At 46.5% G+C, this 15424-nt stretch overlaps 1 protein-coding gene across 2 annotated transcripts in view; it reads left to right on the forward strand.

Moving 5' to 3' along the window:
• The window catches only part of LOC142564622 (uncharacterized), a 36167-nt gene that overhangs the window by 10185 nt on the left and 10558 nt on the right, over positions 1-15424 (forward strand). The window contains exons 2-3 of one of the 2 annotated variants that reach the window (XM_075675689.1): positions 1745-1902; positions 15289-15365. In XM_075675689.1, coding sequence (XP_075531804.1) covers positions 1745-1902; positions 15289-15365 — 235 coding nt within the window. The remainder of the gene's footprint in view (positions 1-1744; positions 1903-15288; positions 15366-15424) is intronic. The other variant, XM_075675690.1, reaches the window with a different exon arrangement.

Genomic DNA, 15424 nt, shown 5'->3' on the forward strand with positions numbered 1-15424 from the left:
CAAAGTCTGTAAATGTTTTTCTTGGTGCTCTTGGTGTAACATGGCAGGGGTGGGTGTAGGCCGGTTGGTGATTCAAGATTTTGGGAAGTTAGCCCACAGAACACGAGACTTGAAGAAAGGGATGACATCAAGCGGTACTGACCTAATGAAATGATCTACTGAAACGAGCGCCAAGCTTATATAGATCAGAAACAAGGGGGCACCCAGAAATCAACATAAAAACCGATAAAAAAAGACAAAGCGACCTTAAACAGGGGTGCGATACAAATACTAAGGAAAGGCTGACAGGCTACTGAGGCACCGAACACGTGTGTATCACATGGAAAGAAATAAAAGTCCTTTCTGAGTAACAGCAACTGACGGCGAACTGACGCATTCACCATCCTTAAAGCGTCTCATGACCACGGCCTCTACAACCTCTCTTTCCAGAATCTCACTCTTTGAAAAGGCCAAAACATGGCACCTTGTTTAAATTTGCGGAGAATAAGCGCCACGTTAACGATATGGGTTAATTGCGGCCTTGGCAATAAATTATGTATCCAGGCACTTCGTCTATAATTAGCGTTTTATTAGTCACGCCAGATTTTGGACGCTGCCCTGGCGTAAGCACAAATATTATCAAGTTGAAATTCAGCTCAGATAGGGGAGCCGCTACATTAGTTCAATATGAGAAATTTGCAGTCTGTACACCCAATGGCCTGCGAAAAAGTATTTAAGCGAGTGTTGAGAATTTTCATAGGGCCGTTCTTGCTAAACTTTTCATTAGTAAGAGAGGATTGTATCTTACACGGAGATTATATTTAGAGGCTATGAGCTGCTTGTTGGGTGTAAAGTGTAGTCCCACGGTAACGCTCATGGCTGACTAGGAACGCTGTAAATGTTGACTGAACCATTTCGTGTCCTTTATTTCATGCGTTTCCGATAATCGAATGAAATGTTTTTCGACGTTTTTCATCAAATAAATACGATTAATTGTTTTGCTTGGGTGGAAATAAGGATTGGATTGTTGGTGTTATATAAGGGAAGGTCAACAGTGTGTTGGTCAGTTGGGGTGTTTTGCAAAAAATTACGTAAGCAAGCACTGATTAACGGCACAGCTGTTGTTCAAGAAACATAATTTCATTCACTGATTTGGGAGCGAAGTATAAATGGCACGAATGTCAAATTTGGTGGAAATAAATGCAACGTTGTGGGTAATGTCCCCGGGACAGAAGATATGCGAGCATGATTAACTATTTTTGTGAAAAATGAATTTAAACATGCTTGACAGTGCTATATGCGGGTAAGGTTTAAAGTGCGTGACTCATTTGCTGGAAGCATATGAAGTATTTAGGTTAATTGCAGCCCCCTTCTATTTTGATTATAGCTGCTCGAAAACATCAGCTCCGTTGCAAATTCGGTTGAAAATATTTTTTGTAGGCCAGCCACATGCAAAGAGACAAGCAAACTATTGTGTAACTAAAAGAAAAGTACTTCTTCAGGCGTTGATTGAAACATACATTGAGGCTATCACAAGCGAACGCACACTAACACTTAAGACTTGATGTTTTTTTGACAACGTATGATGCATTCTCCGAACTAAGTTAATAAGGTGAACTTTTGAGGGCGGACCATAACGTTTCTCGCTTTAGCCAGGACCTCGGTGCGGGATTCATAGTAATTCCGGGATGTATCTTAAAACTCTTCATAATAAACAATTTGCGGCCGACTGTTCTGATGCAGGGCATCTTCTTGTATTCTATAGTTCTATGCACCAGGACAAATAACATATTTGTTGAAGAGAACCTATATGGTGAAATTGAGCGGGGAGGACCCAATATGCATTTACAACAAAGCGGAGAGTGTGCGTCACAATAACATGGTGCTTCGTCAAGGTTACACTTATCAGAATCAACATATTAAGTAAGTAGTTTTTGAGTACGCGTATTTTCTTTAATAACTGATTTTTTAAACAGGTGTTCACGTGTTCGGTTGGAATTTCAATCGCCTGCATAGCGAATAGTAAGGCACCATGCGAATAAACTATTTGGATAAGTAAAACATTGAAGATTAATGGATATTATTCCAATCAAGAAAAATATGCGGAACACAGTAAAATGCTACCCAGACTAAAAGTTAATAATTTGCTGCTTCCTTTAGGGCATAACCCACAGTAGCCACTTCGCGCGTGTTCTACTGCAATAATTTACCTACACTGACGGCTTCTGCGCCATCCAAATTCACGTCGTTCTACGTTTGTAGATAAAGGTATAAACCAGCCATAAAACATTATTCGGTAATCCCGGGCTAGGGTAACAGATAAGAAAAATTAGTTCCGCCAATAACACGATGTGGGACGAGATACCGTATCGACTCGTGTAGGGACCACACCCGCCTAGGGGCCGCACGTTCAACGTGGCAGCCCGAAATTTGTATAAAAAAATTGCAACGGAAAAGAAATCGCTTTACGTGCAACGAAGACGTGCTCGGTGAATTTTTCGCGCGCTTTGTAGTTCCGCGTGCCGCTACTTGATGGCGAGAGCTGAGCGTTGAACTTTTATGCAACGGTACCTGCGGGGATGCGCGGCGTGACCAAGTAAACACTGCGCTGGCACTATTTTGGCCAAAAGGTTCGGTCTCATGTAAGGGCCGCACCTCTCAAAAATTGTGAAAAAAGAACGTGCGGCCCTTACGCGAGTCTATGCAGTAATAAAATCAGGTGGGGTGGATGACCAATAAATGCTTCTATTCTGAAGCTGTAGCCAACGAGCCTACGGTATAACGTATTCTGACAGAATGGGGAAGAAGTATTCGCATTTCAGCGCCAAATGGACAAATAATTCCCCAAAATGAAATCAACGTCACGATATGGATACACGCGACCAGAGGTATGACGCCGGTGACATCTCTGCAAACTTCCGTTACTTCTTCAGTGCGCATATAAAGAACTTGTATGTGAAATATGTGAGGCGAACAAAACAGAATGCCATCTCTTAGCCCCAGCGGGACCTACAGAGCCGCTAAGAGCAACCCTCTCGTGACGTCAGGGCCCACACTCGCATCTGTAACCTGGCTCTGACGGTACTTTCAAACACCTTTGAGGTTGTTTTTGTGTGTAAACTTTTAAAAAAACGGCTAAACAATATATTGACACGTGTACTATTTTACCTTTTACGGGTGAGCGCTTTTCAAAGTCTAACTAAATATTACTGCTCTGCGCGCGACGCGCCCGCATGTATCGGAAGTTTCTCGAATGCTATCGCTGGTTTTATTATCTCCGAAGCTTGTGTAATTTGCTTGCATCTACGACGCGAATTGTGTAGAACTTTCGACAAGACACGCGGGCACCACTGATTAATCTGGAACCTTCGATCACTCGTGTATAAAAGCCTACGCGCTTGACCGGCAAATTTTTTCGTCGATCGCCGACTGTGTTCGCCGCCATCGCCATTTTTTGAATGTAGCCTGTTTTTGAGGGCACAAGTTCCCCCAATGAAAAGCTAGTTTCTTCATTTCCAGTTTTTCTGCTTTCTTCGCCGTCACTGCTACGTGACATCTGGTAGACGTGCTGGTGCGTTCATGTACCCAACGCTCAGCAAAATCGCAATTCAAGCCCCAAGCCCGAGGACAACAACAACAACACCAAGGACCAGCGAGCTAGGTGTAGGCAGCAAGAACTGCTACCGGAGTACGAATCTCTTCCCGAGAAGACCTGAGGGATCAAGCCCAAGTCAGCAACCAAATGACTGTCCCAGCGTCCCCCCTTCTGCTGCAACAACCTCGGGACCCACAAACCTTCCTTGGATCATCGTTGGCAATGGTTTTGGGCTGCTGAGCAGGAGGTCGCGGGATCGAATCCCGGCCACGGCGGCAGCATTTCGGTGGGGGTGAAATGCGAAAACACCCGTGTGCTTAGATTTAGGTGAACGTTAAAGAACCCCAGGTAGTCGAACTTTCCGGAGTCCTCCGCTACGGCGTGCTTCATAATCAGAAAGTGGTTTTGGCACGTAAAACCCCATAATTTAATTTTTTTCCATTATTCCTGTGTTTAAAAGTGGTGATTTCTTCACTGCAAACAATTACCCACCGGTCTCACTTACATCCGTTTGTTGAAAAACATAGAACCCGTCATAGCCAAGCCCATCACCGTCTGAAGACCCATATACCTGGCTGCAGACATATGAATGAATCGCAGCGTTCAACAACTGGGACTCCGACGGCAAGCTGTGGCATTTATACTTCACCTTAGAAGACGCCGCCAAAACGTGGTTTGAGAGCCGGGAGTCAATCGTGACAACGTGGGACCTGTTCCGTAGCGGCTTCCCGCGGACCTTTACGAGCGTCGTGCGCAAGGAAAGCCCCGAAGCTATGCTAGAAGCCTGAATACAACTACGCAACGAGAACATAGCGTTCTTCACCGACAAGATGACGCGCCAATGATATTTTTTTTTCTTTCATTCCATCTAATGGCCCGCAATCCGCGTTCACATATCATTAAAATGGAGCGTTTTCGCGGTTTTGGTGACGTCACGTGACAAACAGGTGCAGGGGAGGGGAGGGGCGGGTGGCTCAAAAATTTTTGGACTATTCTTGGTAGGTTCATTGCAGCATTGGCATAGAAAAGAATGCAGTAACTTTACATTATAGCATGCCCGGCTCTCGAAAAGAAATATGCAGTTTAGGAAGAGGCAGATGAACATAACATAGAAGTAGTGCACGAAACCGTAACTTCGATGATTTCAGAGCCACCAGTTGAAGTGGGATGTAAGTCACAAAGCAACCGGTAGGTACGCTCTGCCATGTAACAAAGGTCCTAATAAAAAAATAGAAACAGCACGAAATTGCCTAACTCAAGATAACAATAGAATACGCAAATGTTTCATCGCTAATAAAGAAGAAATAAGCGATATTCGAAATTATAACTTCGAAAAGATTGAGGATTCCCAAAGCATGAAATCAGCGAAAGGAACACGTAACGTAAGACACCGCAAGATGTATGCAGTGAAAGATAAGCAAGGTAATATCACCAGCAAGTTGGATGACATAGTAAAAACAATAGCAGAATTCTATACCGCCAGAATTTACCCAAAGCAGCCACACATGATTCATTAAAAGTAATGTTGAACAAGATACACAGGCTTCTATGACCAGGAATGAAATGTGAAGGGCCTTGCAAGAAATTGCCCGGAGAAGAGCGGCAGACGATGGCATAAGGTTCAATTTGATTAAAGACGTAGTCGATAGTAGATTTAAAAAGCTTGTGGTTTTTATGCGCACCCCTTCACAATTTCAAGGGTGAAATCGACCAAGTGAATAGGATCGCTTCAGGACGAGATATTGTACAATGAATCACGTCGATTTCATTACTGACGTAGTTGAGAAATCTTCAGATATGGCGGCTAGGCACTCTTCTTCCGCAACCGAATAGTTCGCGTCGTCTTTAGTGAGCGCACGGCGGGTGTAAGCAATGACGTACTCGTGGAGTCAAGGTTTCCGCTCGGTAAGCACAGCCTCGAGGCCAACTCCGCTAGTGTCCGCGAGGATTTCTGTCGGGGCGAATGGGTCCTAATGTCGCGAGATTAGAGCTGACGTAAGTAGGTGGCACAGTGTGGCGAATGCATCGTCGGCATGGTAATGGCCATGCCGAAAGGTGGCGGCTGCTACGGAAAAGCTAAGACAAAGGTGCTATTGGAGGCAAAGTTACGAATGAAGCAACGAAAATATGAACAAAACCCGAGGAAGCTGTGAACTTCTTTCATTGTGGTCGGTTTAGGAAAATAGGAAACGGCGCGCAGTTTTTTTGGGGTTCGGAAAGATATGGCCAAGAATAAGCAGCTTCCGAGCACCAAAGCAGCATTTCTTTAAATTTATCTGCAAGCCAGCGGAACTGATGCAAGTCACCACAAATTCTAGGAGTTCGAGGTTGGTCTCGAAATGGTGCGAAAAGATCACAATATTGTCCAGGTAACATAGGCACGTCTGCCACTTGAGGTCACGGAGGATGTTATCGATCATTCGATCAAAAGTGTCAGGGGCGTTGAAGAGCCCGAATAGCATCTCATATACCATAAGCCATTCATATAAGCCATCGGGAGTAACAAAAATTGTCCTAGGGCAGTCGGTGTCAGCCTTCGGAACTTGCCAGTAGCCGGAGCGCAGGTCTAACGAAGAAAAGAATTCGGCTCCTTGTAAGCAGTCCAAGGGGTCATCTATCTATGCGAGACAGTGGATAGGCGTCCTTGAGCGTGACCTTCTTTAGTTCCCGGTAGTCAACTCAGATCCTTATGGAGCTGGCCTTTTTCTTTACAAGAACAACCTGTGAGGTTCATGGACTATTTAAAGGCTGTATGACGCAGTGCTGAAGCATGTATTCAACTTCTTCTACGATGATGCGGCTCTCAGCGGCTAACACATGATATGGGCGCTGACGTAAAGGTGCTTGAAGACCAGTGTCGATGTGGTGAGCTACGGTTGCAATACGGCTCAAAGAAAGTTGTAATCAAAGCTGGCGCGAAGCCTTCAAGGAAGGAGATGAGCTGTGCACGTTGCTGCTGCTAAGATGGGCGTCGATGCATCGAGAAAGGGCGTCGGTAAAGGATGATGGAGAAGGTTGAACAGAACCGTCAATGGCACCAGTCTGAAGAGAGGGCGGTGGCTCAAAAACTACCTGTGTAGAAAAGTGTTCGAGTTCATCAACACTGCTAAGGCACTCGCCGTGCCGTAAAGTGGAGGGGCAGGGAAATTGATTACAAACATAGACGACACTGGAATTATCGTCAATTATTCGTACGGCGAAGGCAACCAGAAAGCACTCGCGATCGACAGCAGCTTGACATGGAGTAAAAAGCAAGGTTGAGCCAGTAGGGACGTCACAAGAAAGAGGTACCAGAGCGGATGAGAAAAGGGGCATGGCAGTGTCAGCGGCAACAAGCATTTTTGCAAGCATAGGCAGCGAGTCAACGAAAGCGAGATCGCAGAACGACGAAAACTCGACTTCGGCGCGAGCACAGTCGATGAGGGCATGATGAGCGGAAATGAAGTCCCAGCCCAGTATTACATCGTGGGGCATTGCAAAAACACAACAAACTCGACGGTGTACAAAACATTTGGAATGACGACGCGTGCTGTGCACGTGGCGTAAGGTCGGATTTGTTGAAAGCTCGCAGTGCTCAGTGTAAAGTCAGAAAGCGTCATCATAACTTTTCGAAGTTCACGGCAAAGCTTTTCACTCATTACAGACACTGCGGCCCCCTTGTCAACAAAGGCTACAAACAAACAAGGGTACAAACGAGGTGCGCAGGTTGAGATGCGCAGGTTGAGGCGACACAAGAAAAGCGCCTGTCGGCACGTAGGAGTCGGCGATGGGTACAGGCCGAGGTGTGACCACGTCTTCGGCGTAGGTGCGCGGAGACAGAGGAGGGACCACGGATCCCGCGTAGTTGAGCTCAGCGGTCACCGTTAACGCATGGGCTGCGGGTAGCGCCTCAGAAACTTGATCGTGAAGGACGCGCTGTATGCACCCACCGTGGTTGTTAGTGGCTATGATGTTGGGTTGCTAAGCACGAGGTCGCCATCAAATCCCGGCCATGGCGGCCACATTTCGATGGGGAAGAAATGCGAAAACACCAATGTATTTAGATTTAGGTACACGTTAAAGAACCCCAGGTGGCTAAATTTCCGGAGTCCCGCACTACGGCGTGGGTCATAATCGGATCGTGGTTTTGGCATGTAAAACCCCATACCTTAATCAATTTTGAACTCGTTGAATGAAGGGTGGCAACGTGGAGGGGATTGTACCAAAAGTACAAGGCACAAGGGACAGCTGGAATGCCACCTCCTCGCGTACTAATTGCTTAATTTCGCTAAACAACGCGGAGTGGCCTGCCGCAAGCACAGCCGGTGTTCAAGCCAAAATAGTTTCTTCAGGCAAGCAGGAATCGCGAGAGGAGTCGCGTTGCTTCGGAAGCTCGTCACAGCTCTGACACATATGAATAGCATCGGCTACCGTTTGCGTGTTCTTGGCGAAAATCATCTGAAATGCATCATCATTGACATTCTTTCAATATGTGTTTGATCTTGTCGGCCTCTGTCATAGATGGACAGACACGCTTGCAAAGGCTGACGACATATGGCTGGCCATATGGGAAAGCTGACCACCTTGTTGAGCTCGACCGCGCAAGGGCTGATCGGCTCGCAACTCGCGAACGGCTTTACAACCGAATAGCTCCACGAGTTTCGTTCTGAAGTCAAACCAGGTGGTAAGGTCAGTATCGGGCTTGCGGAACCACTGATTGGCGACGTCTGTCAAATAAAATATTACGTTGTTGAGGTTATGCATGTCGGCCTATTTGTTGTGCATGCTTACCCGGTCGTAGGATTCAAGCCAATCCCCCACGTGCTGGTTGTCGGCTCCGCTGAAGAAAGCACGGTCGCGCTGCCGAACGATGTGGGAACGGACCTTAGACGGAGGCTGGGAAGCTGCCGGCTGCTCTTCGTCTCAGAAAACGGCCATCCCAGAAACAGGAGGGACGGTACGGCTGCGGAGATCCAGAGTTGTAGAGAACCAGTACCCTCCACGAGATATAAAGGGACGCTCGGAATCTTCTCCTTTCCTAAAGCAGACACTGTCGTAGTAAGATAACCGACAACGGCAGCGAACAGCGACAAAGGCTCGAGTTTCTCAATCGTCATCTTCACTTGCAGGAGCAGCGCACACTGTTTCTCCAAGTAGCGATATTATTCTTCACTACGCATTGAACAAATGCATCTAAACCTTCCTTAGCACACGGAAGTAAAAAGGGGCGGCATGCCTGAGTACATGCAGCGAAATTCTTTCATAAGCTATAGCAAGATTTGGACAATGGAAACAGCCCACGTTATTTGCACCGACATTGTTGGTAGCTTTCGAAATTCTCATCCGCCATCCATGAATACAGGACTTACTTTCTCTTAGCAAATGGTTTATAGCGTATGGTGCTTCGCATAGTTCTGGACCAACAGCTTTCCTATTTACGGAGGGATGCAAAGCATTTGCTACGTGATCAGTTATATGCTGCTAGTTTGCCATAGCACAAACTACGTGAGGCAATTGGGCGACTTTAGGCGTACAGAACGGGGACAGAGGAGCAGCCTTAATTAGACGATTTCACTTTCACAAAGTACTATTGCACTGTTTTATTCATTCTGTGAAGAAAATTTTTGTTCTATAATTGAAGAGCTCAGGATGTAGGTTTATTACTATTCGTTAAAATCTCATTGTCTGGAAGAGTGACCTCACCAATTCTAAATTTTTATTCTCGTGCCTGGGTCCTTATAGCAAGATATTGAAACTTGCTATTAGGGTTAGCCATTGGCAATTGCCGAACCATTAGACTCTTCATAACGCTTGCGATACGTCTAACGATTGAGCTGCAGTGACAACTCTCCCCTATGTGGGTATAGGCTTGGGTATTTAAATCTATAAGATCAGATTCTCGGACTTTTAGCCATCATGACTTATGGCCATGCCGCTAAGCCAGACATTTCACTGTGTTTGAAAATGAAGCCCGCAGATAAGGTTAGAGGTTTAATCTGTTACGTTAGCGCATTTCTTGTGAAAGCACTAACGTTGTCTACTATCTTGATTGTTCAATGTGTCATATGCACTAGATTAGTCGAACTGAAACATCCTCTCGTATGCAGTTTCACAACCACATGTCACACACTGACACGTTGATCAATATGCCTTTGTCTAAACATTTTCTACTGCCGAGCTCTACGTTTCAAATGATATCCTCAAATTGTCGTAACGGCGCCCGCCACTATCAGTGCGTGATCGGCGAAGGACCAGAGACGACTGTAGCCCAACCCGCCAGCAAGCGGAAAGAGTCCCGTCTTTATTTCCACAGCCGTTTAAGTAGAACCAGCGTGACGTCAGCGACACGTGGTTCCATATATGCGCCAGACACAGTGACTCGTCGCGCCCTGCGGGAGCGTGCTTTCAGCCGCAGAGAAATACATTCCAGCACACAAATCACATCCAGGCCAAAAATACGGGATTTTTTGTAATTTATAAATTTTACGCCATTCCATCTTTAATGACTAGAGCGAGGAAATAATGGTGTGTGACACTATGTGATCGTGTTTTGTTTATGGTAACGACGGTTTGTCATGTTGTAGCGATAGCAAATGCATGGCACTCTATGCGACTTTTTGCCATCGTCACTGCCGTGAGGCTCCGCGTATGCTTAGAAACTATATTTCAACAAGAGACGATCCGAACACTGAGTCACGATCACGACACAATTCCACCAGGAAGATAACAAATACAAAGTACGAAGCATTGTATGCAAGCCACGTTTTAAAGAAGTGTTAGAGTCCACACTCACTGACATATAGCTACATAGACTTACGGAAACTCTAAGTTACACATAAACTAATTGTCACATTACACGAAATGATGTACAATTATACAGTGTACACTATGGTTACGGACAATGACGATGTGACTTTACATAGGTTCGTAGCGATGCTATTAGAGGTGTATATACAGATATGTTCACGCATACGCGGGAACACAGAAATCACGGGCACCTACATGCATGTATCTTCAGGAAATACTTTTGATGGCCTGGTTGCTGGAACAAGGCTGGTCGAAAATTAAGCCATATTCGTCCATCATCCACTGACAGGAAACGACATGACCACTGTCGAAGGAACCCCTCTTCCCCAAGAAAGAACAACACCTCTGACAGAAACGACAATAGCTCAAAGTATAGCTTCCCCAGAAGGGGAAACAGCGCGGCAACAATGTCCCGCGGCAACTGCCTCGCACCAGTTACGCCCCAGACAAAAGGCCCCCGCAGCAATTAAAAGTCGCGCAAAGCAGCCACGTGAGCAGCGACCAGATGAAATAAAGCGGTTAACTCCCAGGCCACGGAAACCAGAATGCACGGCCCTCCAAAATACCCTAGCAACGACGCATTGCAGTAGCATATGCTTCTTAGATTCTGGAAGGGGGCATTGGGACACATCGAAGATGAGAGTATACACCAGCGCACTAGTCTGTTACACGTTGGGAGAACATATCACCCTAGACGCCACATACGCCTAGTTGCGTATGTGGCCAGGCATAAATGACGCCGTTATCGAACCCCACGAGAAATTTTGGAGCATCTGTGGCGCACTGGGGGGAACTAGCGGAAGCACTAAGGCCGACATTGCATCCACAACACGGTTTTCAAGATTCTCTTCGTCGTTGACGTGCGGCAGCACGACGTCGAGAGTCGTTGTCGGGTTCCTGCCGTAAACCAGCTTGAACGGCGTGATCTGTGTTGTTTCTTGCACGGCTGTGATATAAGGAAAAGTTACGTACGACAAGACCACGTCTTGTGTCGACGTCGACGTACATTGCTAGCATGTCGGCGAGGGTCTTGCTCAGGCGCTCTGTGAGACCTTTCGTCTGCGGGTAGTAGGCTCTTCTTGTTCTTAGCTTGTCTGGATGCATTGCGGAATGGCTTGGGTTGGTTCTGCTGTAAAGGCTTTTCCTCTGCCAGTCATGAGGACTTCTGGGGCACCATGTCGCAACAGGATATTCTCAACGAAAAATCTCGCCACCGCGGCTGCGCCATCTTTCGGCTGGGCTTTAGTTCCCGCGAAGCGGGTGAGATAGTCTGTCACCACGAAGATTCACTTATTTTCGGCTGTAGACGTTGGAAACGCTCCCAACAAATTTACCCCGATATACTGAAAAGGTGGGCAAGGAGGCTGGAATGGCTGTAGCAATGCCTCTGTCTTTCTCGGTGCAGTCCTGCGTCACCGACAGTCTCGGCATGTCTTGATGTAACGGGCGACGTTAGCGGGGAGGCGTGGGCAGTAATACCTTTCCTGTATCCTCGATAGCGTCCGGAAGAATCCGAGGTGCCAAGTGGTCGGATAGTCATATAGAGCGTGCAGTACTTCTGGACGCAACGCTTCCGATACCGGAGGTCCCGAAGCCCAGTGGTTGGATGGCGCATTGCGGCGTGAGCACTTGGCGGTTATATTGCCTATTGGGCATTTCTAGAATTTTCTCAATCGTCGATGCCTCTGTGAAGAACTCAGCTACGGCTTGAGCGAGTCGTGGATCACTCCGGCGAAACGTTCTTGCTTCACGCCTCGCCTGAGGAAGAGCACTTTTTCTCTTTGACTATTTCCGGGTCGACGTGCCAGAACAGGTGCGTCATCACCTCGGTAATGATCACTGTGGTCTCGTTGGGTAGTTGTACTCCGGCGTCTTGCATAGATTCGGCCCTTTCATTGCGCAGAAACCTTGTAAATGTCCGAAGGAAGCCGCCACGAGACAGGTCCCATTTTGTCAAGGTAGTCTCCAGGTACTCAAACCACATCTGGCGGCGTCTTCAAGGCGAAGTATACATGCAGCGTCTTGTCGTCAGAGTCCTAGTTGTTGAAATTCGCGATTCGTTCATAGGTCTCCAGCAAGGTTTTTGGGTCTTATAATGATGATCCTTGGAAAGTCGGTGGCTCCCTGGGCTGTTGCAGAACGATAGGGTACGCTGCGGCTGCCATGTGGGTTGTGCTGGCCACAATCTTCTTCTCAGGTAGAGGTCCGGGCTCCTCCGGTACCTGTTGCAGCCGGCGGCTTGCTCGACGGTCCGGGACTACGTTGGTGTTCTTCTTGCAGTCTGGGTTTTAATAACGGCTCGTCTGGGGCGCCCGGTACATGAACCAAAAGCACCTCCACCAGATGTAACGTGGCAGTCACGGTGAATAAAGCAGCAAAACTTGGAGTTACGATACTAGCGTTTTATTGGGTGAACTTGTGCCCTCTAAAACAATCTACAAGTGAAGAACAGCGACAGTGGCGAACACAGTAGGCGATCGTCGAAAGTAATCTGCCGGTCTGGAGCGTCAGCTTTTATGCATCAGTCATCGAATGCTTCAGAGTAATCGCTGCTGCTCGCGCGTCTTCCAGAAAGTTCTGCATCATTCGCGTCGGGCAAGCGCGAAATACCATTACACACGGTACTGTGACAACACACCGCAAAAAGAACCATCGATAACATTCGAGAAACTTCCGATACATGCAGGCGCATGTACATTTCTTAGACGGTCAGAAGTGGTCACCCGGAAAATGCAAGTGCAGATATAGTAGTCTGCCACGTGATTCATAACTATTTTTTTTATTGTGCATGCGTGCAGTAGACGCGTAATATAATGCATCTGCATTTTCTTCGTACTTGCCTTGCATGTGCTTTTCCTGTTACCCTTTACGATGTAGGTTGCTTAGATAGGTTAGTGGGCAGACATACATCTGCTACGGGCCATCTTATGAACTAAGTGCCTAGAATTCGGAGTTTTTGTTTCATGACCTGCCATACAAATAATTTGGTGGGCATTTGTGTCCGGGACATCTCTTGAAAAGGCGACGTTAAAGTTGTCTGCTCATTTAATTTTGTATAAAGTGACTAGATAGTTGCAAACGAAATACCTGTTACCAAATGCCGTGCTGAATTTGTTTACACTGTTACCTTCTTATAAGCAACGGCGCATTCCCAGTCTCTGCAGCAGAATTCTTACATGAAAAAGCTTTAAGTATGGTCTAAGGTATGCTAAAACGGCATCTAACAACATGTTATAATATTATCCCGTATCTCATCGCAACCGTTTACAGACGCACCTCACGTTCGAACCGTGGTGAGCAGGAGGGAAATTCTCACTAGATAAAGTATTTGTCATGTGTAGAAATGGCACCATTTTCGCGGCACACATGAACAAATTGAAGATAACATAAGTATCTCGCTCGACGTTCAGGGAAGCATAGCGCGGCTGTACTTTAGTGAATCTGAGAGGAAGTAATCGTATTTGAGATATTTCTTTCCACCGCAGCAGTTATGCTCACTGAGCGGTGCTACGCATACAAGGGCACCAGGAGTAGCGATCGAGACAGGAAGTTTTTTACAAGGCACCCTCGCTGGAGAAGTGTGCAGAAACTCTATATGTGAAAGTGATCCCCATAGAGAGAGAAGTTGAGCTGATAAATTTGTGAATGGATAGCCGTCTGGCAAACAGTTCAAAAAGTAGGCCAAAGTGTGATTTGACTCAGCCCACTTTTCGAAGAGTGCTAGGAAGAACTCACGCCGTTTTAAACCGCAAGGTAGTAAACTCAAAAAAGGAATAAAAACCCTCTCAGGAAGAGGCTTTTAAGAAGATTAACCGGGCACTGCAGGCCTTTGACGACGATTTCTATATCAGCTGTAAATGGCTATGAGACCATTACCTTTGGGCTGTGCCGGACTACTCAGCGATAAGGCAAATCGAATAGCAGAAGAGCCATCGCTAGGGGAAGCAACGTCCTGCAAAAGATCAAATCATGGGCGCAGGCACCTGTGGCGCCAAACCTATAGCTTGCTGGCGCTGTTCAATAGCTACAGAAGGCGACTGCCCAGTGGCAGGGCAGAGCGCAACTTCCGAACAGTAGGCGGCCAATAACATTTATTTGGAACGATAAATCTGGCACAGGCTTTATTGAAATACCGTATGCTGCAGTGTTCCTGTGCCCTGAGTTGCACCTGACCCGGGTGTCGTTATTTTGTCGAAGCAGCACCCAGTCTACCAAGCCGCCGGAAGGGTCCTGTATTGACACTATCCAGTTTGCAAAGGCTCATAATAAGGCTAACACTTGCTTTTCTGTAACAAAATGGTATACTTTGTAAGCGTTCGGGTAGCATACGAGCCAACATGTTCATCGATATTACATTTTTGTTAGGCAGCTCCGCCGACTGAGACCGTATATATAAACTAAAGGTAAGGCTTGGTAGATGAGATACGTTGCTGTTTCACCTGATCAGCCGCGCGCACAGGCCCTGTACGTAGCGCTAACATTGTGCCTGGCTGACTGATGCTTTTTCTGCCTTACTACATTCACTTCCTCCGTCAGCTGTCGAGTTGTGTGATAGGTTGCCAAGTGATATTCTAAATAGTAACACCATAGACTATTTCTTTGTAAGTGCTGAGTCAGACTTCCTGTTGTTCCAAGAAGAGCTCCATTATTGGAGCTGTTCCTTTATAATGAGGCGCGTTTCTCGTTATATTGTTTACAGTTTGTCCGGCAAGGTGTCCTGCGCTTGTGATGCGTGACGAATTCTTCGGAGTTGCTCTTTCGTTTAATGAAACCAATGTGATACTTTCTTACTAATCTTTATTTTCTTTTACTTTTATGTAATAACTCATGCTGCTGAGTGAGCCAGATAAGTGTTCACTCGCACCTCGCCTACGAACGTGATATTTGCTGGCACTATGCTACAACAAAAATATTTCACTTTATTGCAGTTATCAAGTTGACGTAACGATTTCAACTTACCAGACAACGGATCAGGCGCCTTCAATGTCGGCCGTTAGAAAAGACAGTAAGGCGCCAGATTATGTCCTTTTGCAAAAATTAAACCTTCTATTCGCGTTCAAAGAT

The sequence above is a fragment of the Dermacentor variabilis genome, chromosome 11 (genome assembly GCF_050947875.1).
Source record: "Dermacentor variabilis isolate Ectoservices chromosome 11, ASM5094787v1, whole genome shotgun sequence".
NCBI lineage: Eukaryota > Metazoa > Arthropoda > Arachnida > Ixodida > Ixodidae > Dermacentor > Dermacentor variabilis.